At 27.1% G+C, this 26237-nt stretch overlaps 6 protein-coding genes and 1 long non-coding RNA gene across 15 annotated transcripts; 3 read left to right on the top strand and 4 right to left on the bottom strand.

The window, feature by feature from the left end:
- Window positions 1-192: 192 nt before the first annotated feature.
- On the bottom strand, window positions 193-4556 carry PRAS40 (Proline-rich Akt substrate 40 kDa). The gene is made up of 8 exons (XM_033340579.2): window positions 3673-4556; window positions 3212-3385; window positions 2987-3110; window positions 2671-2851; window positions 2374-2581; window positions 2139-2289; window positions 1921-2060; window positions 193-1768 (listed from the first exon to the last, which is right to left on the bottom strand). Exons 1-8 carry the CDS (start codon window positions 3793-3795, stop codon window positions 1646-1648), a joined length of 1224 nt encoding a protein of 407 aa, XP_033196470.1. The 5' UTR covers window positions 3796-4556; the 3' UTR covers window positions 193-1645.
- Window positions 4281-5258, top strand: LOC143305125 (uncharacterized). Its single transcript, XR_013061819.1, has 2 exons — window positions 4281-4413; window positions 4510-5258. It is a non-coding gene; the product is annotated as an uncharacterized LOC143305125 (long non-coding RNA).
- On the bottom strand, window positions 5021-7819 carry eas (ethanolamine kinase 1). The gene is made up of 7 exons (XM_033340581.2): window positions 7679-7819; window positions 7362-7500; window positions 6568-6705; window positions 6224-6489; window positions 5914-6140; window positions 5532-5754; window positions 5021-5387 (listed from the first exon to the last, which is right to left on the bottom strand). Exons 2-7 carry the CDS (start codon window positions 7485-7487, stop codon window positions 5321-5323), a joined length of 1047 nt encoding a protein of 348 aa, XP_033196472.1. The 5' UTR covers window positions 7488-7500; window positions 7679-7819; the 3' UTR covers window positions 5021-5320.
- Window positions 7739-15984, top strand: Blm (Bloom syndrome helicase). Of its 4 annotated transcripts, XM_076627722.1 has the most exons (16): window positions 7739-7826; window positions 9790-9887; window positions 10092-10209; window positions 10286-10873; window positions 10952-11783; window positions 11858-11959; window positions 12039-12196; window positions 12316-12537; window positions 12619-12980; window positions 13070-13328; window positions 13403-13786; window positions 13865-14015; window positions 14092-14279; window positions 14381-14705; window positions 14803-14971; window positions 15696-15984. In XM_076627722.1, the coding sequence occupies exons 2-16, from the start codon at window positions 9793-9795 to the stop codon at window positions 15778-15780; spliced, it is 4038 nt and encodes a 1345-aa protein (XP_076483837.1). In that variant the 5' UTR covers window positions 7739-7826; window positions 9790-9792; the 3' UTR covers window positions 15781-15984. The 4 variants fall into 4 exon arrangements, with proteins under 4 accessions (XP_076483837.1, XP_033196460.1, XP_033196459.1 ...); XM_033340569.2 differs by lacking the exon at window positions 7739-7826 and having other exon boundaries at window positions 9296-9887; window positions 12042-12196; XM_033340568.2 differs by lacking the exon at window positions 7739-7826 and having other exon boundaries at window positions 9297-9887.
- Window positions 15985-16170: 186 nt separating this feature from the next.
- Window positions 16171-17040, bottom strand: LOC117160119 (succinate dehydrogenase assembly factor 2, mitochondrial). 2 transcript variants are annotated; one of them, XM_033340588.2, is made up of 3 exons: window positions 16870-17040; window positions 16635-16792; window positions 16171-16546 (listed from the first exon to the last, which is right to left on the bottom strand). In XM_033340588.2, exons 1-3 carry the CDS (start codon window positions 16900-16902, stop codon window positions 16276-16278), a joined length of 462 nt encoding a protein of 153 aa, XP_033196479.1. In that variant the 5' UTR covers window positions 16903-17040; the 3' UTR covers window positions 16171-16275. The 2 variants fall into 2 exon arrangements, with proteins under 2 accessions (XP_033196479.1, XP_033196481.1); XM_033340590.2 differs by having other exon boundaries at window positions 16635-16786.
- Window positions 17041-17251: 211 nt separating this feature from the next.
- Window positions 17252-23562, top strand: mus301 (mutagen-sensitive 301). Of its 3 annotated transcripts, none has more exons than XR_013061818.1 (16): window positions 17252-17365; window positions 17502-17918; window positions 18014-18299; window positions 18405-18583; window positions 18680-18856; window positions 18947-19046; window positions 19125-19321; window positions 19414-19559; window positions 19635-19869; window positions 19941-20081; window positions 21788-22205; window positions 22290-22447; window positions 22526-22621; window positions 22687-22877; window positions 22945-23058; window positions 23135-23269. XR_013061818.1 is itself a non-coding variant. In XM_033340570.2 (16 exons), exons 1-16 carry the CDS (start codon window positions 17580-17582, stop codon window positions 23433-23435), a joined length of 2985 nt encoding a protein of 994 aa, XP_033196461.1. In that variant the 5' UTR covers window positions 17502-17579; the 3' UTR covers window positions 23436-23562. The 3 variants fall into 3 exon arrangements, 2 of the variants coding, with proteins under 2 accessions (XP_033196461.1, XP_076483839.1); XM_033340570.2 differs by lacking the exon at window positions 17252-17365 and adding an exon at window positions 23346-23562 and having other exon boundaries at window positions 22687-22860; XM_076627724.1 differs by lacking the exons at window positions 17252-17365; window positions 19125-19321; window positions 19414-19559 and adding an exon at window positions 23346-23562 and having other exon boundaries at window positions 18947-19050; window positions 22687-22860.
- A 274-nt stretch (window positions 23563-23836) lies between these two features.
- On the bottom strand, window positions 23837-25940 carry LOC117160115 (uncharacterized). 3 transcript variants are annotated; one of them, XM_033340578.2, is made up of 5 exons: window positions 25844-25940; window positions 25513-25702; window positions 24544-25349; window positions 24229-24465; window positions 23837-24128 (listed from the first exon to the last, which is right to left on the bottom strand). In XM_033340578.2, the coding sequence occupies exons 2-5, from the start codon at window positions 25588-25590 to the stop codon at window positions 23915-23917; spliced, it is 1335 nt and encodes a 444-aa protein (XP_033196469.2). In that variant the 5' UTR covers window positions 25591-25702; window positions 25844-25940; the 3' UTR covers window positions 23837-23914. The 3 variants fall into 3 exon arrangements, with proteins under 3 accessions (XP_033196469.2, XP_033196468.2, XP_033196467.2); XM_033340577.2 differs by having other exon boundaries at window positions 25818-25897; XM_033340576.2 differs by having other exon boundaries at window positions 25513-25918.
- Window positions 25941-26237: the final 297 nt, after the last annotated feature.

The following is a 26237-nucleotide window of genomic DNA, read 5'->3' as shown; positions in this document are numbered from 1 at the left end:
TCATAAATTAAAAAAAAAAGAATCATTTATTGTATTATTTTTGATAAAATAGTTTATAAATGATTTGATATACTCCTCAACGTGCTTTTCTTGTACATTTTTGTATATAAAGAATTAAAAAGTTGAGATATGTCATAATTGTAGTGTGAATAATCCTGGAATATAAATATTGGTAATAATTCAATTATACACTTATATTTTTCGTACAGCAACATTTTATTTTCATTAATCAATTTTTATATGTGATAAAGAGAATTTTTGACATTTTTTGGAGCATTTCTCACATTCTACAATTTGATCAGTAGAACATTCATATACAACTTTATAACTGTGCATTACATATCAAAAGAGTCACATAGGCTTTTGTACTAATTCATTTAATTGTTTCTAATCTGTAATTTGTTGCTTATCACATGATACTGTTAACTGGTACAAAAATTACAAACCTTAAAAAATCAATGATATAAATCTATAAAAAATTAACACAACAAGTGACTTTAAGCGAATTCAAAATATAAAAGTAAAGTAAAAATATCTATTGAAATCTTTATCATTATATGTTCGTACAAAAACATATGTAAACGAAATTTTTTATAAACATTTTTTTATCTGTATATCTCGCATACAATTTTTTAATATCAACATAGACATATATATATATATATACACACATACATATACATATACATATATATATATATATATATATTCTTCTAAGACTGTCTTCGTATACGTGTTTACAAAAACAATATATGTATATATATTATAACAAAAATGTTTCTTTGAATCGCAGTACATTTTTATTCTACAATTTTTCTGTTAATAATTCAATTCATCAAAAGATAGACATGTTAACAGATGCATTACAACATAATAAATAAAGAGGGAAATCTAAACTTTTTGAACGAACATCTTTGATTGCTATTTAAATTTAGTTGAACCAAACGCAGTAATTTACATACAGTTACTATAGAAAAATATTGTTTAACTAACAAAAAATTCTCTTACATGCAAAAAAAAGTATCAAGAGCTGAATTAATGTAATAAAACATTATGTATGACATCAGTGCAATTTATAAGAGTAATATGAAGTTAATATAGCGTAACTTATAATCAATTATTCTACATCCAATAATAATGATGCATCGTAAAAATAATAACTATTATTGTAAAATTATTTCAATAGCTTAGTCACTAATTGATAAGTAAAAAACTTTTTTTTGCCCCTTTTTTTCTTTCTAGTACGATTTTACTTTAGATATGGCATCGTAAATCTCACGTTGGATTGATTCTTGAAATCTAAATATCTTTTTTTCTTTTTTACGTCCTACGTTATACAATCAGTAACAAATATATAGCACATTTATATAACATAGCCTCAAGTATATGCAGGTATGAAAATCTTTTTCTTTTATGAACTCAATATACTAACAAAGCTAAGATTTGAAATAATATTTTATCTTAAAATATATTCAAAATATACGCGAAATATCAATAATTTCGTATATTTCTATGTTTATTCTGCCTTTGCTTACACCAAACTTTTGTAGCATTCATTGAAAGACAGTTATGAATAATAGGTACTTTATATTTATATTGAAGTTTTAACGTGAATTCATTCTCTTTCTTTGAAAATATTGCAAAGTCAGATTTGAGTAGAGAAACGAGGACGTGGCAAGTCTCCAAATACTGTATCACCATGAACGCTTTTTGCTAAAGCTTTAATCGAAGCTCGAATGTTATGTGGATCATGTGGATCTCTTGAGAGCTGCAATAACATTTTATTGTTTTAAGTAAAAAGATATTATCTTGTAAGGTACTTATACATATGCAAACGCATCAATAAATATTATAAAACTATCAATAGCTTTGTTGTCAATATGAATAGCTGTATATTATACATATTATACATATTTATACCTGATCATCATCTTCATCTTGAACTGTTTTGCGGACAAATGATGGAAAAGATGGAACACTAACTGGTAACGATTTGGCTAATGTAGGATGTCCGCCTCTTTGTCCCCTTGGCATGTGAATACCTTCATCTTGACCTGAATCTAAGTATAATACAAATAGCATTATTTAAATCTTTTACATCGAAATTAAGATTTACATAAATTGGAAGTTAAACTAACCATCTGTATCAGATCCTTCCTCTGAAGATTGAACTTGATCAGTATTAAGAGTGTCTTCCATTCCTTCCAAAGGAAATAAAGCTTCTGTGTCAAAACTAGTTGGTTCTTTAGTGTATATGTATATTCGATCTTTCTTATCTATGCTACCATTCTAAAAAAATGTTAAACAACTAATAAATTTTATAACTACAATTATTCATGGATATACATTAAAAGAAGTCACAAAAAAACATACAACAAGGAGATTAGGAGAATGTTTAGCACCAGTTTCATATTTAACATTAGAATTTGCAATAATTTTCGTCTCATTTGATACTACTTGTGATGTGTTTACTGTATTTGTTGTAGAGGTAGTTAAACTGGTTGTGAAACTGTCTGGAGTTGTAGGAGGAGTTTCTATGTTATTTGTTAATCTATTCATTTCTTCTCCTTTACAAATTAGCCTGAAACATATATGTATTTTAAAAAAATATGTATAAAACCTAAAAATATAACTCTAAAGTAAAAATATGATTATATTATGAAATGAAACCTTCTCAATAATCTATGTTCATTATGAGCTCGTTCACGAAACTGCTCTAACAATTGATATTGTTCAGATGTAAAAGCACGAATTTTATTTTCTATTTCTGTAGACTGTCTTTGTACAGCTTCTTCAAGCTGCTGTTGGAGACCACCCAAAGCCACTTGTACATTATTAGGTAACTGTGACACTGGACACAAATATATGAAAAATATTTATATAATTTGCATTTTATATATACACCAAAGAATAAAATATATCGTTATTTATTATTCTCTTAGGCATTTATCTGAATTATATTTAATTAATTAATATATCAATTTACCAGAGAATTTGGTAGGTTGTTGAAAATAATCAAGTTCATCCAAAGTATTATGAGTGATTACTATTCTAAACACTGGACTATAATCTGGATTAGACCTTAATTTGTTTATTTCCTCAGGTGAAGTCTGTAACAAAAAGAATACAAAGTACTCATATACTTGAATAACAAAAGAATATATGATATTTGTTTATATTCTCTAGCAATTATAAATAATGTAATACTCACAACAATATCAGTATTAATAAGAACTAAAGCAGCACCATAATCTCTATGCACAGCATGAGTATATATTGAACAATTGTAACAACGGTGAATAACCCATGATCCTACATTTCTTATCTCTACCAAACCTGGTTGTTCCTTAGTAATACCTTCAAGTTCTGGTATTGATGCAAGGTTCTATTGGAAGCAGATAAATATTTTTAATGGAAGATTTATATTATTATAATGTACTATAATTACATTGTTGAATCAACAGATATGTAAATATTATGACTTATTGTATAATTTCATCAGCTATTTACTAGCTAAGCTACTGCAAATTGTTTCTTGAAATTTATTATTTCGTTTATATAGGAAAGTTTCTAAGTCCAAAACATTCAATAATAATTGTTATTAGAATATGAATTTGTCTTGAAATTGAGTGTTTTGTAAAAATGTATAATAATTGTTAGAAAAATTTTTACCTGCTGAAAGAAACCGTCGTTCTGCTCTTCAGGTGTCAATTCAATATCATTGATGTTGACCTTCTGCAGTTCAGTGCCCCTGGACTTTATGGACACATTTAAACATTTGCATGCTATATGCATCTTACACAATCAGTATACAATGTTTTCTAAAAGAAACTTTAAAAACCAGCACACTGTTTCACTATGCCGGGACTCATATACACGTATACAGTTCACTCGATAGTACTTTTCGTAATGTTCGAAATAAATTTCCAGGATTTTCCCTTGATGACTTTCGACTTTTACAATTAATACTAATCGAGACTTTCATAAATAATTACAACGAAACAATAGAAAATATAAAACGATAGTTTGACTTAAGGAGTATATTGTTATAATATCACAAGTTTCGCGCTATTATTAAATTTCAAATATGTTGTTTTTGTTTTGTTAAAGACCTAGTTGAAAAGCTATTTACTTTCGAGAAAAGTAACTTAAGCACATTATCTATATTTTGGATGCGACGGATTAGTTTATTATCTGATTTGATCGGAGAGTTGATTTATATACTGTGACAGATTCACACACTTAAAGCCAAGTAAACGAATTACCGAAGCTCATGGCTCTGTCGAATACATGCACATGTATATGTATTTATGTTTGAGAGTTCGTTTTCACCATATAAAGAGATAGTTTTGGATATTAATATCCCGAATTTTTGTATAACTGATAGTAAAGGATTCTCCACACTCGGATTAGGTAGTTATCTCTACATTTCTTATATATAACACACGTATTTACAAGTATTTTTGAAAATGTTCGGAACCTCTACTAAAAATAAACACTGATTTATAGGTATGTGCAGATGCGTACGTGATCACCCCAGACTCCCAGACAAAAACATACTTGCTAGTCAATTGACTGACTTTACCATATGACATAGGAACTTGACAGTATAAGAGTATAATGCTTATACATATATGTATATACATAGATCCAGGTACAAGGTTATTTGAAATTACTTACACGATATATAAATTTTATTTTTCAATTAAATAATTTCTATTTCTTTTTATAATCGAGAATGGTACTAATGAAATAGACATTTATTTATTCAATGATATCATAAAATGCTAAAAAGATATCTTTTGATTGAAACGAATAACTAATGAAAATGTATTCGGGAGTTGAGGCAGTTTTGAGTTTTATTTTAAAAACATTCTATTTCCAACTTTATTTCCAAGTATAAAAAGGATAATAAAACAGAACACAGTGTGAACTAACAACTTGTTAACAACAAAGATGTAAATAACGATATTAATCACTGTGCAAGAATACTTATAAATGAATTATAAGGAATAACATGTTTTATTTTAAATAACTGTTATATTTCGCATATAATATCTTTACATATATTACTTTACAAATACATATATATGTATATATTTTTTACTCCTTTTACTCTATATAATACTGTCAATTGTATAAATTTACAGTAGCATCATATACAAACTCATAATCGTAAAATTTTCTTTGTTAAATCTTTGTTATATAACAAATTAAAAGGGAATGTATCTACAGGAATGTTATTTACAAACAATAAAGATGTTGGAATGCTAGTTTCATAACAGTATAACTATAAAAATATAACAAATTAGTTTTGGTTTTATAATTTTGTCTTAAGATATTCTTCTTTCCATTTGAAATACTCATTAAATCGTATTGCAGCATACCTATAAAGCATTATATAGGTAAAAATAAGTTTTTTTAAAGTAGCATGATAAAAAGATGATTTTAAAACAGAATATTTATTACATTGTGGATTTCAATAAAAATGATGGAACTGACTTGGAGCTATATATTTCACATATACTTACTCTAAAAAGTCAAAGTCAATTGTTGAATGTTCACTTTGTATGAGTCCCCAACAACCCCAAAAAAAGTGTGATAAAAGAACAAATTTATTCACTTGTAAATACAGTAAATTAATTTCATTTTGAGGTACACATTTTACATTGTTATATTCCTGAAGATATATATTTAACCACGCTTTTTGCAGTTGTTCTTCAGGATATAATGAATAATCAGGATTATCAATACCTAAAATTAAGTTGTACATAATTATAAGTTAATAAATTTTATTTTTATTATACATACATCTATTTTGTACTTTATAAATGAAGATATATCATGATTATACAAATTATATTGTAAAAAATATCATTTGTAGTATTATATTTGAACATATACTTAAATTACCAGCAAATTCAGCAAAATGATTAGCTATGTCATAAGCTTGATAGTTATATCCTGTATATTCAAAGTCAATAAACGTTACTGACATTTTCTTTTCATTATAAAGTACATTCCCTAGAAGTAAATCATTATGAGCAAACACTACTTCATTATTCAAATTTATCAGTTCCTTTTTCAGTGCTTCATATTCCTGTTTTAACACACCAAATGGCTTTATGATCTTCTCAAACCTAAAGTGATAATAAATAATAATTATAATGCAAATACTACAAATAAATATAATTATATTTGAATTTATAATCCGGTATATTACCTTGTTTGTTTGGTAACATCTAAAAATTCTTTTGGCATAATTTCCATAAATTTTTCTAACTTCTTCCAAATACAAGCATCTTTGGGTATCTCAGTATCATCAGGTTTAAGTCTATGCATTTGAGCCATTCTCTTAGCAACTAATACATATATGTCAGGGTTTCTGACTGTTTCTGTTGTAAGTATATTACCTTCAATGAACTGGTAAGCTAAACCATTATTGAATGTAGCATAAATGGAATGTGTAAAACCTACTTTGTTTAATACCTGTTTAAATAATCAATTTATTCTTGATCATACATATGCATGTATTTTTACTTTTATCTTTTCTAATATTGTACTTACTCGAATATTTCTTGTTTCATCTTTTCGATCGATGAGCAGATCCGTCTTATGTCCATAAACTCTAACTAATACCATTTCATTGTAATGCTCAGAATACCATACTCCTATAAGTTTATTTGTGATTCCATCTGTAAATATCTGAAAATAAAATTTATTGTAGTATTAAAATACATATTTCTATTTATCTTCCTGTAATAAAATATATATCAGTTAATTAATATTTTTCAAATTTAAATTCATTAGAATTAATATAATTCTTAATAACTAACAATGATTATAATGGAATGTTGACTGAATAGTGAAGAAAAATCATAGATATATGAATAGATTTGATTATCAAGAAGCAGAAGAATGAAAATATTTGACAATACAGTGATACATATTTGTTCTTAAATAATAAGTCCAAGAAAAACACATTTATCAGTAGATAAGGTCATCATCACAAGATGTGAATAAAATGATCTTAAACTTTATATCCTTTTTACATTATTACATTACTACATTATTATACACTATTATGTATTATTATAGCATCAATTTTAATAATTTTAAATTTTTATTGCATTAAAAATTTGAAGATATAGTTATAACAAATATTAGTATTTACTGTAAATATTTAAATACAACTTGTATTTCATTAAAAATTTTACAGCAAACATGCTTTTGAAGCTATAATAAATCGAAAAAATGAGTACATAATATCAAACCTTTACAAAATATATATATATATGTGTACGTATATGTATGTAAAAAAATACTATATAAGTTGCAATATATTTTATAAAATGTTTTACCTTAAAGTGCAATTTATCCAAAGGCCATGTTGGTCTGATTTTCTTAATTATTTCTTTAGCACCATCAACAATTTCACTTTCATCAATTGTTATGTCAAGATGCTGCTCTTCGCATAATTGGTCCATAGTTGTATCTTATCTGTAACACGTAAATGACACTTCATTTGCAGATCAACTTTTAAAGATTAAATTTTATATCATAAATAATTTACTAAAAATATAGATCTTGTTTACGATTATAAGCTATAAACAAATAGTATCTTAACACTAGTGATATCTATGATCTATCAAAACATTAAAATATGTGTGTCACTTACAAAGCGATGTACAGTGTAGAATTATTCTGCTGTACTAGAGACTGGAGCTGAGATGTTTATGTGAATTTCTACATAGTTACTACCAGCTACTGCCACTGCTACGTATATGATAATAATGACATAATAAGCAACGATAGACTACAATAATGTAAGAACCTTGAATTCATTATGATTCCATTAGATTACGAAAATGCTATTCATTTACCACATTAAATGACTACGTACATTACATATGTATCTTAACATAAAAATAAAAATGATAAAATACTATTTCACAAATATTGCTATTATAATTATTTTTAATCATACTGAATAATAAAATTATTACAGGATTTTGTTTGTTCATCTAGATCTCAAAATATGTAGAAATATAATTTCATATTTTCACATACATATAGGTTCTGATATAGGATATCTAGAATATAGGTTTTCATATATATAGGTATTTAATTTTATAATTTGCGCATGAGTAATAATGTTTTACCCACGAACATAGGAATATAGGGACCGAGTATAAACTTCTGTTTTAGATGAAGATACTTTAGATACTTTGGGGCCGCATTAGTCATTGGTTTGAGCATAAATGCGCAAAATTTCAATTTAGTTTGTTTACTATTATGAATGGTTAAAAATTAAAATATATAAGTAGGAAAATTGTTGTTGTTTTTATTTTGTATTTAATTTTACAACTACGCAATGAATTCAGTAAGTTTTGTAATAATATTATCTTTTGTTGAGATTTATAAATAAATAAAACATTACTACTTAGAAGTAGAAATAATTAGAAGATTAAGATTAACAAATTTTGCAATAGTATATAACTTATCACCCTGAAAGTAGATATTGATCTAAGTTTTATAATGAATATCAAAAATTTTATTATAAAATGTTAAGCCAAATATCTCAACATTGGTAATTCATTTTTTAATAAATTATGCAACTCTTAATACCTATTGCATAAAAAGAGTAGGGTGTATTATAAATAATTTTTGTAACAAAATCTTTTTTATCAATCTTAATATGTATTACAATTATTAATATTTAAATAAAATAGGCTTATTAAATATATATCACATACTTACTGACTCAATGATGTATGTCAGAAGGGGAAAATAAACCAGTTAATCAGAACTTACTAGCTCACCCTTACTCGATGAAAATAAGATTGCATTTGCACGACTATTTGACCATATAGGTCTCATTAGGAATTATTAACCGAAAACAAAGATCTTATAATGTACTATTCGATATTTTATATTTTATCATTTATTTACAAATATTACTCTTCAAAAAACTATTAATATATAGGTTCTATTACTAAGTTTCGTTGGGAGTTACAAAATTTAAATTGCTTTAATAGGTGATAAAATTTATTAAGATATAATGTCAGTTTTAAACATGTTTTAAATTAGTATTGAAATAGGAACTGCCACTATAAGAGGTTTATAGAACTGCAAAGAATAAAAATTTATCGTGGAAAGTACATATTTAGGAATTTAAAAGATAACGAACTATTGATTTAGAAAATATAATGTTTAAGAATATTATCGTATTTAGTTTATCAAGCTATGTACAAGTATAATACATATAAAACGTTACAAATCATGTTTTTTCAAACGTGAAAAATTTGTAGTTATTTATTCGGCTAACTTCAAATCAGTTTAAATCAAGTGATGCTTGTGTGAAGAAAATACCACAGTCATGTGAAAAAGAACTCGTAAAATTATAAATTATGAATGTTATTTTGTATGACATAAATGTTATACATAAAATTAAAAGTCTTTTAACAAATACTTTTAAATATTTAATTAATTGTTTAATTTAATACTTCAAATTTATATACAATCTGTGTTTTTCCATGAAATTCATCATAATATTGTATTGCGTGCGTTGAAAAAATATATGAAGTTAAGAAAGATGTATATTTTTAGAAATATTTCATTCATCTTTTGTGTTTATTGTGTTTTATTTTTGTGTTCTTCCTCAATATCACATTCTATGTATATACGTAAATAATATAATAATTAAATATAACAATAACTTTCGTTTACCGTGAAATTTGTATATACTTTCAAAATTTTATAATCTTTAATGCTCACTAAAATTTCAAGAAAATGTCAAGAAAGGTTCCACTTAGTCAGAATGAAATACAACCTACGTTCAAAGGATTTCTTGAACGTATGAAAAGTAAACGTGATGCACAATCCAGGTAAGAAAAATATTTATTCAAAGTAGCCTACCAATAACATTTAATAAAAGTTTTTAAGATACAACCTAAGTTAGAATAAAGTATTACATAAGATATAACCTTTTTGTTCTATTTGTATATACCTTAAATGTGTTAATTACATTTAAAATATATCTTACTACATATAAAATATGATAAATGTATAATGTTTTGTTCGATTTATAGCACTCCTAAGTCATCAAATACAAATGTAAAACCAGGTGATTTAGATACATCTATGGACTTCAAACTCATCAACACTGAAAAATTAGAAACAAATGATAAAATGTCTATTATATCTCTTGTAAGAATATCTTTATTATATGTAAAATACGTCATTTTATAATATAATATAATTTTAATATAATTATGTATTTTAGAATAGTTCTGAGGATTCAATGTATTACGATGTTAATAAGAGTACCACAAAAGCAAATGATAGCAATTTGAAAGATAATTATGCTGAAAGTTCTAAAGGAGAAAATTCATGTAGAAATGTACAAAAATCACAAATTAGACATAGTTACTTATCAGACAGCGAAGATGACATAGTGATAAAATCAACTTTAAGTTTAAATAGAAAAAAAAGAGTTCTTAACAGTAGTAGTGAAGAACAAATGTCAAATCAAAGTTTATTATCTACAAAAGGGGATAAACCACTTGATAATGTATTTTTGCATACAACTACTGAGAGCAGTAATATGCAAACAGAAACACAAAAAAAATATTTGATTGAAAGTAATAGTCCAAGAACTCCAAAAAGATGTTCAAACTTCAAAAAAAAAGAAAATATTATAATATCAGATTCAGATAGCAGCCCAAATTTTAAACAAAGTTTAAAAAGAACCCCTACAAAAGGATGGATAGGGCCAGATTTCAAATTAGATTTAAAACCTTTAGGCTTAGGAAAACAGTTGGATTCATGGATACAATCTACAAAAGGAAAACCAATAATGGCTTCAGTACCAGTAAATATCAATATAATTGTTATTGGTAATATTATTATTAATACATAATTAAGGTATATATAATGCAATTATTTTTAGATTACAAAAGATGAATTGGAAAATAGACATAAGGATTTAAAAGATTTTCAAATAGAAATTCTTAGTAAATTTTACACTGCATTAGACCAAATACCATTACCAGTGCTAGAAAAATTTCCACAGTTTAATGCACGTTCATTTCAAGAATTAAAAATTTTATATCAACATGTTAAAGCAAAAATTCGTTTAGTTGAGACAAAGTTAGCACATATTAAAATTGATGAAAACAAAAAAGTTGCTGATAAAGAATTATCTGATGTTACGAATAATTTTCCATTATTTAAAACATCTGAAACTTTAAATCAGCAGTCAGTTATAAGTATTTCAGATAACGATAGTTTTAATGCATCTAATACTAATTTATTAGATGCAGAATCAAGTTGTACTGCGAAAACACAAACGACCTTGTCAACAGTAAAAGAATTCCCCAACTTCTTACAAAAAGAAGCTGAATCACAAATAAAGGATCAAAAGAACAGTATTGATTTACAGAGTTCTGTAAAAATTAAATCAGATGATTCTCCAGTTCAAGGGAAAAAAAGTACATTTGAATTGAAAAGGCCCATTAAAGCAACTGGTTCTGAACTTTCTAAACAAATAGGAGAAATATGGAAAAAGGAAGAAGGGTCCAAAGTTACTAATACTAAAACTAAAGTTTCTAACTTAAATGCAAATACTAGTTTTGACAATACATATAATGTAGAAAAAGTACAAATTAGTGAAAGTGCATGTCCTGAATGGAAAGAAAGAGAAAATTTTCAAATTCCTGAAAAACTAGGATGTGAAAATAAACCAGCTGATTGGAATGTAATGGATGTGCCATATATGAAAGGTAGATTTAATACATTATATTTATATGTATATATGTATCAATTTAGTACATATACGATTATTTATTTATTACAGACAAAATTTCATTTTCTGAAGAGATAGTTGATTGTTTAACTCAAGAATTTAATCAATTTCCCACATTGAGTAAAGATTGCAATATAAAGCTGGATGTATCAGGTAAATTTGCATCACAAACTCATCTTTTATTTATTTACATTTTTATTATTGTACAATTCCTGTTTTAATTTGTCTGCAGCAGGTGCTACACAAAATACTAATAATGAAAGTAAAAAAGAGCAGAAAAAAGATAAAATAAATTCGCCAATAGGTATTTTTACTGGAAGTTATAAGAATGATGGTGTTAGTGGTGAATTTGATGGATTAACATATCCGCATTCACGAGAAATGTTAAAAGTAAAATATTTTATTCTTTAATGTTATTTTAATTTGTGAAATTGAATTAATCAAAATGATAATATACATAAATTTAGCATTCTAAATTTTGTTGTATATCAAACATAATACTTTTTAAGGTTTTTCGACAAAAATTTGGATTATATTCATTTAGACCAAACCAATTGCAAGCAATTAATGCTGCAATTTTAGGGTTTGACTGTTTTGTGTTAATGCCAACTGGAGGAGGAAAGTCACTATGCTATCAACTCCCAGCACTTTTATTACCTGGAGTAACAATTGTAATTTCACCATTAAAAAGTCTCATTCTTGATCAAGTTCAAAAACTTACTTCTCTTGATGTAAATTTTCCAAGTATTATTTTATATACATATACTTATATATTGTTAGATACACATAATTTATTAACAAATTTTGTATAGATTCCAGCCGCACATATGTCTGGTGGAATAACAGATAGTCAAGCAAGCGGAATATATAGAGAACTTTCAAAGAAAGAACCATCTCTTAAATTATTATATGTAACACCAGAAAAAATTTCTGCGTCTCAAAAATTTTGCAATCTTTTGACTACATTATATGAAAGGGGGTTATTAGCAAGATTTGTTATTGATGAAGCACATTGCGTTAGTCAGTGGGGTCATGATTTTCGTCCTGATTATAAAAAATTAAATCGTCTCAGAGAAAATTATCCTAAAGTACCAGTGATTGCACTAACTGCAACAGCTACACCAAGAGTTAGAACCGATATATTACATCAATTAGGTCTTAGTGTACCTAAATGGTATGTAATTTGATCTTAAGTATATTTATTACATATAATTCTAACTGATTTGTAACTTTTCATAATAACATTTCTTTTATTCTGTCTAGGTTTATGTCAAGTTTTAATAGACCTAATTTAAGATATAGCATAATTGCAAAAAAAGGAAAAAATTGTTCAGATGAAGTAATAGCTATGCTAAAAATGAAGTACAAGAATGAGTGCGGTATTGTTTACTGTTTATCTCGCAAAGATTGTGATGATTATGCGATGCAAATGAGAAAAAATGGCATTAAGGCACTGAGTTATCATGCTGGCCATACAGATAGTAGTAGGACTGATATTCAAGGCCGATGGATTTCAGAAGAAGTATGAAAATACAAATAATTTCATAACTTTCTTTCTTATAATTATACAATTTATTAATTGCAAATAAATTCTAGATCAAAGTTGTTTGTGCAACAATAGCATTTGGAATGGGGATTGATAAACCCAATGTACGATTTGTAATTCATGCAGCTCTTCCAAAATCTATTGAAGGCTACTATCAAGAAAGTGGACGCGCTGGACGTGATGGGGAAAATGCAGACTGTATATTATTTTATAATTATGCTGATATGCACAGAATTAGAAAAATGATCGAACTAGACAACCCAAACCCTACTGTAACAAAGACTCATATAGATAACTTATATAAAATGGTATCGTTTTGTGAAAATAAGACAGATTGTCGCAGAGCACAACAACTTCATTACTTTGGAGAAATGTTTGATCGACAACAATGCATTGCAAACAAAGCCACATCATGTGACAATTGTAGATGTAAAGTAAGTACATTTAAAACAATAAAGTATATGTTAAATAAAACTTTTTAAATATTTTATAACTTATATACAAATTTTTAGGATGATTTCACTATGTTAGACACAACAGATGAAGCAAAACATATTTTGAGAGCTGTACGTGACATTAATCAATCAAGAAATTCTAATCTTACTTTAGTACTTCTTACAGACATATTTAAAGGAAGTGATCTCAAAAAACTAAGGGAATCAGGTAAGCAAAATTTAAATTTTTATTATATGTTACTTATTTATGTAATATGTAATATAGCTATCAAATATTTATGTAGGTCTTACTAAGAATCCTTTATACGGCCGTGGAAGATCATGGAATAGGCACGACATAGAACGTTTACTTCATTATATGGTACTCAAAGAATATTTACAAGAGCAGATGTATATAAACAATGAAATTGCTTGTGCTTATCTAAAAATTGGACCGAATGCCAGTGAACTCATGACAAAAAAAGATATAAAGGTAGAATAACAAATGCATAGATTTACTTTATTTTACAAATCTTAATTCTTAAAAGTGAAATATCAGAATAGATTATTAAAATATAATGTTTCTTAATATAGGTAATGCTTCCTATGAAATCATCCAATAATAGTACTACTGCTGTAGCAACAGTATCTACAGTTACGAAAAAGATTGACAAAGTACTTTTGGAACTACAACAACGATGTTACCAAGAATTGATGGAAATAATAAAAGGAATTGCTGGAGCACTCGATATTTCAGCATCTTCGGTTATGAATATGATTGCAATTAGGGCAATGAGTCAAAATCTTCCAGATAGTGAAGAAGCTATGTTACGAATTCCACATGTAACTAAAGCAAATTTCGAAAAATATGGAAAAGCACTATTAGATATTACACAAAAATATGCTGCAGAGAAATATGGTAAAATGCTGTTATATTTAAATGATTTGAATATATAAATACAGTACCTTTACATAGTACAATAATTACTGAAATTAATAACTATGATTTTTAATAGTATTAATGAATGAAGAGAAGGAAGACAGTAATAACGACGCTGATGATGATACATGGTATAACGATACTACTACTTTTACCGCTAAATCCAACACAGTCCGTGGTATAAAACGTAAAGGTAAAAATAGTTACCGAAATACAAATAAAAAGTACAAGCGGACAGCGTCAAAGTAAGACATATATACATATATACGTATATATACAATGTCTGAAAGGGTTGGGATAAAATTTACGCTAACTTACTATAAACTTATCCGAAAATACTTTATTGAAGCGTTTAATAATTTTTATTAATTGCTTTGGCGGTTATAATAAATGTTCGAAATGTCTTCCTTCGACAAGAATGCAGGCTTCCATTCGTCAAATTCTTTTGAATATTCCTGCTGTTGTACAAATAGTAGTAAATGCATTTTGGATATTTCCCCAAACTGGTTTTCTATTTCTCTCATATTTTCATAAGTCAATTGTTTCGCTAGAGGCCGTAAATAGCAATCCAGAGGAATTAAATCTGTTGACCTAGGAAGTCAACCGATCCAACATTGAGAAAATTTCGGAATATATTCAAAATGCATTTACTACTGTTTCTACAACAGTAAAAATATTCGAAAGAGTTCGACAAATTGAAGCTTGCGTTTTTACAATAGAAAAAAGATTAGAACATTTATTATAATTGCCAAAATAATTAATACAAAATTTGGACTCTTACAACGCTTCAGTAAAGCATTTTCGGATGTAAGTTTACATGAACTTTTTTTACCTACTTGACTTTATTAGCATGTAGTATAAGTTCCCGACCTTTTCGGTCACCCTGTATATTAAATTTAATAAAATGATTATTACAATAATTTTAATATAAATCATGTTACTTTTTAATAATTCTTACTTTATTATCAGTTCGCGAAGAGGAAAAGCAACAACAAAAGTAAAAAATACAACCACATACTCAAATAAAGGCCCAGGACTTGTGAGTTTCAGTTAATATACTCGTTTTTGAATTGTATATTTGTATCTATAAGAGTGTAATGCTCTGTATAACTTAGGATACAATGTATCTGTAATACGAAGTAGGCATTTCTGCCATTTTATCTCAGAATAATGCAGCAGTATTATGTATGTTGTTTTTGTAAGGAATCTCTAAAAGTCTTGTACAGAATTTTGTAATAAAATGTTTTATTTTTAATAACGATTGACTTTAATTATGTATATTGATTAATAAACTATTGAAAGGTATTTTTCCAATTATTTATTGATGTAACAACTTACTTTTGTAGATACACATTATCTATCATTTATTTATAATTCTACATGTTATATTTACCATAAATACAACATATTTATGTACAATTTTAAATAATTAAATAATGTTAAATAACTTTTATAAATAACTTTATTACTATAGCATAACTTTGTTTTTTCATGAAGTTAAAATACAAATTTAGGCTGTTAAATACTTTATAACTAAATATTATAATAATCATAGTTCAGGTTGCATTATTCTTGTCTGACGGTCTGCATTTTTGATGTGTTTTTTTAACAAATCCATAACTTCATTGTCAAATTCAGGTGGAGTGGGCTTTGCACCTGTAGCCCAGTAAAATATGTCCCAATCGTTGGTTGGCAGATTGATAAGGCAATCATACAAGTGTAATTGTTTATCATCAAAGCTAGATAAATATTTCTTAGCAAATGTACTTAAAATAAGACCATTTTCTAACATACCACGTTTACGAGACTGATATAATAGTCTGAAATATACAAAAATAAAATTATATTGAGAAATATGTTATATTTTAATACAAATAATATTTAACCTCTGTGTATCTTTGATATTACCGAGCTTTTTTAACATCTTTATTCTCTTCACTACGTTTCTCATATAATGGTATGTCAAATTTTTGGCTTTCTGGATGAATTACATCCTGAAAATCGTCCTTATAATGCGCACAAGTTGTTGAAATACATTTTACCAGAGATACTGGTTTAACCTTAAACTACATGTTACGAACATTTTAATTACACGATTTGACAATAATATAATTGTTGTTGACATATTATTATTTGTGCTTACTACTGGTACAAGAGATTTTACAAAAACATTCATTTTTGTTCCCTTTATTTTTTATGTTCACAATTTAGAATTTATACAATTTATTACGTCGTTTTACAATCAGGTGTATATGTATAGCTATATTTTCGTAATACCAGGCAATACATAAAATCAAGTGGTAGGTTAAATATGTTTCTGTGTTAATTATACCTATCTATATTATTAATAACCATTAATATTCATGTACTGAGTTATTTATCTTCACTTATATACAATTAACGTTTGTCAAATAAATGAATAAATTTTACTTATTCTGACACACAGTTGATAATGTCATCGCGTTTGTTGAATTAATTACAATTGTAGTTATTTTAGATTTACTTATGTATAATAAATATAATTTCTTCAAGTAATTATAAACAAAATAATTTAGGTATTATTATATTATATGAAGATGCAAATATTTTTTACTTCATAAATTATAATTGTACCTTTCAGCATCTCTTATCAATTAATGGTGTGCTACTGTTTTATTTGTGTATTTTAAGGCAATAATTTATTTATGCAATTGATGATAAATTTTGTGTGATTATTAATGTAATTGTTATACCAAATACAAATTTTTTATTGAATAATGATTATAATAATTTTAGTTATGTAAATATAAATAAGAGTTCAAGCGAATTAGACTGCTTCATAAATCATTAAAAGCCATTGATTCTATTCTTTCGATGGATGATACAATGTTAATAGATATCGAAGATCATGATGAAAGCAAGATGTGTGCTACTAGTCCTAATATACATGAAAAGACCTTAAATAGTTTTGCACATGAATGGAGTTCCTGTGATATATTTGAAAGAAATGAAAATGATATTAAAATACAATATGTTGTTAATGAAGAAGAAGAAAAAGAAAAAGATTTACAAACAGAAATTGTCAAACAAAATACTTCAACTTTTTCTCAGAATGAAACAGATACTCATTGGCAGGACAATACATTTTTAAATGCATTTACACAATTGGATTCTTACGATGTAAAAGATAATGTTTTGGAGTGCTTTAAGCAGGTTATTAATAGTTTTAATATCTGTAAAATTATTTGTAGGGCTATTTAATATCAAAATTTTTTAAACTTATATGGCTATTATATCCTTTAAAATAGGTAACTCAAAATTTTGAGAATTGTTTAGAAGAAACACTTCCCACAGAAATTATAGGTTCAGTACATACGCCAAATAATGAACAACAAAATGTCAAATCATTAAAAAGAAATTCAATTGATTATAGTAATGCTATTCCACATAAAATATGTCATTTAAATGACAAAATAATCAAACAAAATACTAACATTCATCATAAAAGTTCAATAAACAATGATACATTTTATGGTCTACCAAATAAAGCAAAGGAACTTTTCTTACGAATAAGGGGTATTAGTACATTATATCGTAAGTATTTCATTTATTAAAAAGATAATGAAGTTCATTGTTAATGACTTGTTTATGAGTTTCATTTTTATTCATACTACATTTGCATTAATCACTAATCTTTAGAATGGCAAGACGATTGTTTGAATTTAGATGCAGTAAAGAATAGAAAAAATTTAATTTATGCACTTCCTACTAGCGGGGGTAAAACATTGGTTGCAGAAATACTAATGTTGCAAGAGCTTATATGTAATAAAAGAAATGCAATATTTATATTGCCATTTGTTGCTATAGTACAAGAAAAAGTAAGCGTAATACTTATACAATACAATAAAAGGAGTAACTATACAATTTTTATGGTAACTAATTATATGAAATACATATTTGTCCATAACTTTTAGGTTCAAGCAATGACACCATTTGCACTTGAATTAGATTTTTTAGTTGAAGAATATGCAGCATCAAGAGGAACTTTTCCCCCAAAAAAGCGTCGCAAAAAAAATAGCATATACATGTGTACTATAGAGAAAGCATTGGGTTTAATAAATAGTTTAATAGAAGAAAATCGTTTTAATGAAGTAGGTAAAAACATTGAGAGATTTGGCAATACGAATTTTACTATACTATACTACATTACCGTACAATATGATTATTTTAAAATATTTTAGATTGGTATTATAGTTATTGATGAATTACATCTTCTTGGAGAATCTGGAGGAAGAGGAGCTACATTGGAAGTTCTTTTAACAAAAGTATTGTACATTAGTAGTAGGTATAATATTAACTTTGTTGATACTTAGTTTATATATAAATCGTTATATATATTATATATTATATTTATTTTAGGTAATGTTCATATTGTTGGAATGAGTGCAACGATAGGTAACTTAGAGGAAATAGCAACATTTTTAAATGCAGATTTATATACTGCAAATTTTCGTCCTGTTGAAATTAAAGAATATGTGAAATGTGAAGAAAATATTTGGTTACTTGATTTAAAAACAAAAGATGTGCTGACAGATGTGAAAAAGATCAATTATCGTGTAAGAAATACATATTTGTCGTATGTTGTAATGCTATATTTTTTCGTATATTTATTAGGCAATCAATAATTATTATTCATTTGTTTTAAAAGTATTCAAATGATGCAGCAATGATAGATCCAGATCGAATTGGAGGTTTGGTAATGGATGTAATTCCAAAAAATTCATGTCTCATATTTTGTTCAAGTCGTAAAAATTGCGAAAATGTTGCTCTATTGTTGTCTAAACTTTTATTCAAGTTAGAACTTTTATATATTTTAAATATTTACATATTATTATAGATTTTATTACTTATGTATGTAATAATTTGTAGATCATTAGAAGATTACAAAAGAGATGAAAAACAAAAATTATTAAATGCACTTGAAAGTGAAGAAGGCCTTTGTCCTATCTTACACAAAACCATAAAATTGGGTGTAGCCTATCATCACTCTGGCCTTACATCTGAAGAAAGACGGTTATTGGAAGATGCTTTTAGAGCAGAGACTCTTTCTGTAATATGCTGTACATCAACACTAGCAACTGGAGTAAATTTACCAGCAAGAAGGGTATTTTAATCATTATTCGCTTTTTAAACGGTAATTAATTATATTTTATTCTTATCAAAAAAATTTAATAGGTGATATTAAGAAGTCCATATGTTGGCAATCAGTTTCTAAATTTAAGTAGATACAAACAAATGACAGGAAGAGCTGGTCGTGCTGGTATGGGAGATGTAGGAGAGAGTATACTAATATGCAAAAATAATGAATTAGAAAGGGTAAGAATAATGTATCTCTATGTATCTTTTTCATGTACCCCTATTGTATAAATATTTGTCATATAAATGAAAATATTATTATATATTAATAATATACAGGGTGGTTGGTAACTGGTGGTACAAGCGGAAAGGGGGTGATTCTACGCGAAAAAAGAAGTCGAAAATATAAAATAAAAATATTTCGTTTGAGGCTTTGTTTTCGAGAAAATCGACTTTGAATTTTCGCTCGGTACGCGTGCACTTTATCACGTCTCGTTATAACGAATCTCACTGTAGATCGTTGTCTCGATTGACGTTATGTTGATAAACACTTCCAATGTGACCGAAGTGTTTTCCTACCTATTAACTTACTATCCGACTTTTATCGCTATCCACTATCTGTACCTATTAATCTACCATCATGTCTACATACAGCAATCGGGAATATACGTACATAATACTTTCGTTAGGTGCGTGTGGTGGTAACGCATTGGCTGCAACTAATCATTACAGACACCAGTATCCCAATTGTTGACATCCTGACAGACGTGTTATTCAAAGAGCAGAACGAACCCTCGGCGAACATAGTTCTTTTGAAAAACTTAGACGACATGGTGGTCGTCGACGACGCGTTAGTGTAAATGTTGAAGAGCAAATACTAAAGGAACATCCTGACATAAGTGCAATTCTACACGAAAACAACTTACATGCTTATCATATCACCAGAGTACAAGGACTCATGCCTCATGATAAGATTTCGCGAAAGGCATTTTGTCATTGATTGCTTCAACAGCATGTTAACGATGCAGAATTTCTGTTAAAAATTTTATGGACCGATGAAGCGAAATTTACAAGGGACGGAATGTTCAATGTCTATAACATGCATAATTGGCAAAATGAGAATCCTCACTCTATTCCTGAAACACATTTTCAAGTAAGATGGAACGTAAATGTCTGGGCTGGCATAATCGGACATCTAATTATTGGACCATATTTTTTCGAAGGAAATGTAACATCAGCAGCATATTTCGATTTCTTACAAAACAAACTACCGGAATTATTAGATGTACCGCTGAGAACTAGAGGAAGTTTAATTTTTCAACAAGACGATGCATCGCCACATTTTAGTCGTCATGTGAGAGATTTTTTAAACCAACATTACCAAGGCTGGATTGGTAGTGCTGGAACAATAGCTTGGCCACCACCCTCTCCTGACTTAACTTCGCTTGACTTTTATTTATGGAGTCATATTAAATCAATTGTCTATTCTGAAGAAATCGCAAGTTGCGAGCAATTGAAAGAAAAGATTATTGTAGCCTTTCATACTTTAAAACAATCGAATACGTTAGAAAGTGTTCATAGAAATTTAATTAGAAGAGCAGAAGTATGTGTTGGGCAGAATGGGCAACATTTTCATCAATTTTTGTAATAATAAACTTTATGATTACTTCATATTATTTCATTACCTGTATTCCTAATTTTCCGTTACGGCAAAAACAAACTTAAACTGCGATAATATCCATCGAGACAACGATCTACAGTGAGATTCGTTATAACGAGACGTGATAAAGTGCACGCGTACCGAGCGAAAATTCAAAGTCGAGTCGAAAACAAAGCCTCAAACGAAAAATTTTTATTTTATATTTTCGATTTCTTTTTTCGCGTAGAATCATCTCCTTTCCGCTTGTACCACCAGTTACCAACCACCCTGTATATTTACCACATAGGTAACAGAACTTCTGAAATCTAAAATGGATGATTCTTTAAGCACAATACACATAGACAGAGACAGAGGTATAAATAATTTAATTTTAAGTGCTATATTATTACATATAGCAACAACTAGATGTGAACTACACAAAATAGCGGAAAAAACATTACTTAATATTCAACAAAAACGTTTAAATGTGAATGTTAAACAAATTGTGGATGATGCACTAACTGAATTTCTAAAAACTAGTGTAATGAAAATAAAGGAAAAAGAGACAAATTTTGATATATTCAAACCAAATGTAAGCGTTGTTTTTCCATCACAAACTATATCTCCTAATGACACAATTATAGAAACAAAAAGAAAAAGAATATTGAAGCTTACTAATGAAACTGAATTAGAGTTATGTAGCCTCGGACGTGCAGCTATGAAAGGTAGAAATAATGTTACTGCCAAGCATTTAATAAGATATTTTTTCGTATAAAATTGTTTTATATGTGTACTTTTTCACGTTGAAGGTTGCATTGATATGCAGTGTGCATATACATTGTATCAAGACTTAAAAAAAGCTCAGGAACATTTAATTCTTATTGATTATTTGCATCTTTTATATCTTGTTACTCCTTATAATTTAATATCTCAGATAAAGCCGACAGGAACAATTTATTATGATGTGGTAACTTTTAATTTATAATTTTTATTAATGTTTATCGTTATTGACGATAACTTTTTAATATTTTTATAAAAATTGTAGGTAACTGGTTTATCAGAAACACAAATGAAAACAGCAAGGCTTCTAGGAATTAATGAAGTAAACATAGGTAAAATACGTGATGGATTAATGCCTAAGGTATGTATATAAAACTCAGTTCATTGGCATTGAATTTATCTTTATATTTTATATGTATGTGACAGAATGTGGAACCGAGAGTGATACATAGATTTTATATAACATTAATACTGTATGATTTGTGGTGTCAACATGCAGTATATGATATAGCAGAAAAATATGAAATAAATCGAGGTATTATACAAAATCTTTTGACTGCTGTATCATCATTTGCATTTTCTGTAATTCGATTTTGTCAGGTTAGTAAGTGCAGTTGGTAAGTGTTAACAAGTTAGTATTTATAACATATCATTTCCTAAAACTTCAGTGGATGAATATTCCAGGAATTGGATGAATTTTGGGCATTTAAGGATTTATTGAATGTGTTTAGTAAAAGATTGTCATATTGTTGCCCTTTAGAGTTAGAGGCATTGATGGATTTGCCTTTAGTCAAAATTGTAAGAATGTTTTTTACTTAGGGGATAAAATAAAAATTTATTTCGAGTATACTATGATACCAATTTCGTTTTATAGGGTAGAGCGCGTCAGTTGTACAATGCCGGGTTTAAAACAATGCAGTGCATAGCTAAAGCTCAACCAATGGATTTACAAGAAAAAATTCCATATTTAAGTAAAAAAACTGCCAGACAAATTATTGAGGCTGCCAAAGTAAATAAGTTACATTTTGGATTATGTTTGTATTAATGACATTATATTAATATCTTATTTTCACTATATTTTGCAGTTACGAATAGTGGAAAAAATAGAAGATTTAAAAGAAGAAAGAGAAGATATTTTAGATGGCATACATATGAATGTCTTAAAGGGATTTTAAATTGTATAATTTATAAATATGGCATATATATATATATAAACAAAAATTAAAGATTTATATAGTATATTACAATATAATCTAATTATAAAGTTTTGTTAATTATAAATAAAATCGATACATTTGTTCATTGTTCTGAAGTTCTTGCAGACTGTGTGAAATACATTAATATTTTAAAAATAATACATTATTTAAGTTGCTTATGAATAATTTATTATTAACTGTAAAATGTGCCAAACAGATCAATGTATTTTAAGAATAATACATTGTTTAAGCTGGCACATATATTAAATGTCCAAAATGTGATTGATGTCACTTGGAGAATGTCATTTGATATTAAAACATTATGGAACATTTTCTATGTTGATATACAACTGTTGTTGCTGAATGAGATAGAGTAAACATAACAAAATAATAAATTTTATTAAAACACAATTTTTTATGAAACATAAAAAATATAGTGTTTAATCACTACTTATTATCTAACGTTTTTTATACAAACATGGCTTTAAAGTAATAGGAGGTAGATTATTTCTTCTACCTCTAATGTCTTTTTCTTTCTCAAAGTCTAAAAAGTAAAACAAGTTGTGCGATAAATCTTTCCAGATAATTTTGAAACCATAACTATTAATTGCTTCTATAAAATCCTTTACTTGTTCAAATCGACTTTCAACTTCAGCTATCTTTAAAATACCACTGCGAAACAAATAAATTTTTGTTATACGAGTTTAATTTATATTAAAGTTTACCAATATATATACTCATTTATATTATTTACTTTTATTTTTGTACTTACCCTTTTTTAAGAACTCTATTTGCTTCTACAATATAGTCTTTAAGATTAGTTCCCATAAGTGATAGGCAAAATACAACAACATTTACACTACTTGTTAATAGGTTTGTATGTGCCACGTCACAAGCAGTTACATTTTCATTTAAAGAAACAAAATCAAAAGAATGTACTTTATGAGGAACTACAGTAGCAAGCCTTGCTTCTCCACATCCAAAATCAGCAACTATGTATTCCTTTGGCCTATGACACGATTAATATTTATATAACGTTCAATGTAACAATTATATATCAGTTTATAATTGTAATAAATATACTAACATTTTTTTAATTGAAGCTATTACTATATCAAGAGGATTTACAGGCCATTGATCGACTTGTTGTTTATATCCTTCATGATATGCCTTAAATGCATCAGGATCACTTTTAAAATATTTTTTAGACTCTGAACTTTCATTATTATAAAGTGTTTCATTTAGATATCTGAACCTAGAAGCTTTTAATTTAGTCATCATTCTTTGTCTTAAAGATTGTGGTTTTATATTTATTTCCTTCTTTTTTTGTTCTTTTTGTTTATTAGCAAGCAATTTTTCCAAACGCTTGATATCTAAGTTACGGTTTATAATTACTTGTGAATCGTTATTTTTTTTTTGGGGCACTGTTGAAAATTTACTCTCTTTTTGTCTTATTTGTTTTTTCAATACTTTACTCAATTTTTTTGTTTTCTTATTAAGCTTTTGCTCCTGTTTTGTTTCAAGTCCTGTAGATTTTGATTTTGCTTTTTTTGCAAGCTCTTTATTATTACTAAGTTTATTCTTAGATTGATCAGAAATTTTATTCTTTTTATTTTGTTTCTGTTGTATTAGTTTTTTGTCGTTAATTTGCTGTTTCTTTTTATTTTGAATTTGTCTACTTATTTTACCTTTGTCCTTGTTTTTTACATTTACGACTTTTACAGTGTCAGAATTCAAAATATTAATGAAAGCACGTTTTTCTCCATTCTTGTGTATTTGTTTGACTGTTTTAGTTAATTTATTTTTCGTAGATTTGTTTTTGAACTTCAAATTGTGATCCTTAATAATAGCGGATTTATGTTTATTCTTGTCATCTTCTGTTTGTTTCCTTGTCTAAAATATGTATAGTAAATGTAACTAGATATAATAGGCATAAAGCGGATGTTTTATGATTTGATGTGATTGCAAACGTTTTCTACTTTATATCGTGTATAAAAGTATAAATATATATAAATGTTCTCTAAATACATATATTGTATAACCTATTCTAACTCACCTGACGGTTATTCTTCGCGCTAACATTTTTACCAGTATTTTTTGCATTAGTGGCACTTTTCTTTAACTTTTTAGCCATATTAGTATTTTATTATACTTTTTTTTGTACACAATTATAAATATTAATAAAAAATTACTTCTACTCTTCACCTTCTATGGTATACGTACGTTGTAACAGTCGTTATTAATTTCTTAAACAAATGAATAAATTATATCAGTTCTGTGGAAGGAATCTTTTACCCGGGTTCATTCCCCTTCACATATTATTGCTACAGGAATGGAGAGTTCAATAGAAGATTAACATACTTAATACGATTTCTCTCTCTTTTTACCTGCTTTTTTAAAACAAACAATTACGTATAGTTAAGAAACTGCGTATGTTTAGCATTGTATCTATCATCAAACAGACGAAATAAGTTCCGAAGCTATGGTTTATATCATAAAAATGTTTAATTCATTCACAATAGATGGCGTTTATTATAGTAATTGATAGGTGCTGCCATGTAAAACAAGTAAACGATACTCAATGCATATCTGTCTTATTGTTTTATGTTAATAATAAATAACATTAACTTACTTTTGGACATTATTTCTTACGAATGTAACGTTTATTTTTTCATTATTTATATATCTTTACTATGTATATTTAGCTATAAAATATATTCAATCATACGCCCCTTATACTTAAAAATACCTGCTTAGATATTAAAATTGAAATCAATGTCA

Source organism: Bombus vancouverensis, chromosome 2, assembly GCF_051014615.1.
Source record: "Bombus vancouverensis nearcticus chromosome 2, iyBomVanc1_principal, whole genome shotgun sequence".
NCBI lineage: Eukaryota > Metazoa > Arthropoda > Insecta > Hymenoptera > Apidae > Bombus > Bombus vancouverensis.
This window is presented reverse-complemented; position numbering and strand designations above follow the sequence as displayed.

Bases quoted from the DNA above. Each gene is read 5' to 3' on its own strand.
- LOC117160115 (XM_033340578.2), bottom strand. From the start codon at position 25,590: ATGGCTAAAAAGTTAAAGAAAAGTGCCACTAATGCAAAAAATACTGGT. The intron at 25,350-25,512 runs GTGAGTTAGAAT...TACATATTTTAG, and splicing joins GCGCGAAGAATAACCGTCAG to ACAAGGAAACAAACAGAAGA. The intron at 24,129-24,228 runs GTAAGTACAAAA...TTTGTTTCGCAG, and splicing joins AATAGAGTTCTTAAAAAAGG to TGGTATTTTAAAGATAGCTG.
- PRAS40 (XM_033340579.2), bottom strand. From the start codon at position 3,795: ATGCATATAGCATGCAAATGTTTAAATGTGTCCATAAAGTCCAGGGGC. The intron at 3,386-3,672 runs GTAAAAATTTTT...TGCTTCCAATAG, and splicing joins ACGACGGTTTCTTTCAGCAG to AACCTTGCATCAATACCAGA. The intron at 2,061-2,138 runs GTTAGTTTAACT...TATTATACTTAG, and splicing joins GGAAGGATCTGATACAGATG to ATTCAGGTCAAGATGAAGGT.
- Blm (XM_076627722.1), top strand. From the start codon at position 9,793: ATGTCAAGAAAGGTTCCACTTAGTCAGAATGAAATACAACCTACGTTC. The intron at 12,981-13,069 runs GTATGTAATTTG...TATTCTGTCTAG, and splicing joins GGTCTTAGTGTACCTAAATG to GTTTATGTCAAGTTTTAATA. The intron at 14,706-14,802 runs GTAAAATGCTGT...GATTTTTAATAG, and splicing joins ATATGCTGCAGAGAAATATG to TATTAATGAATGAAGAGAAG.
- LOC117160119 (XM_033340588.2), bottom strand. From the start codon at position 16,902: ATGAATGTTTTTGTAAAATCTCTTGTACCAGTA. The intron at 16,793-16,869 runs GTAAGCACAAAT...CGTAACATGTAG, and splicing joins TAAAATCTCTTGTACCAGTA to TTTAAGGTTAAACCAGTATC. The intron at 16,547-16,634 runs GTAATATCAAAG...TGTATATTTCAG, and splicing joins AAAGATGTTAAAAAAGCTCG to ACTATTATATCAGTCTCGTA.
- mus301 (XM_033340570.2), top strand. From the start codon at position 17,580: ATGGATGATACAATGTTAATAGATATCGAAGATCATGATGAAAGCAAG. The intron at 18,857-18,946 runs GTAGGTAAAAAC...AAAATATTTTAG, and splicing joins AAGAAAATCGTTTTAATGAA to ATTGGTATTATAGTTATTGA. The intron at 19,322-19,413 runs GTAAGAAATACA...TTGTTTTAAAAG, and splicing joins TGAAAAAGATCAATTATCGT to TATTCAAATGATGCAGCAAT.
- eas (XM_033340581.2), bottom strand. From the start codon at position 7,487: ATGGACCAATTATGCGAAGAGCAGCATCTTGACATAACAATTGATGAA. The intron at 6,141-6,223 runs GTAATATACCGG...TTATCACTTTAG, and splicing joins GATGTTACCAAACAAACAAG to GTTTGAGAAGATCATAAAGC. The intron at 5,755-5,913 runs GTAATTTAAGTA...ACTTAATTTTAG, and splicing joins TCATTTTGCTGAATTTGCTG to GTATTGATAATCCTGATTAT.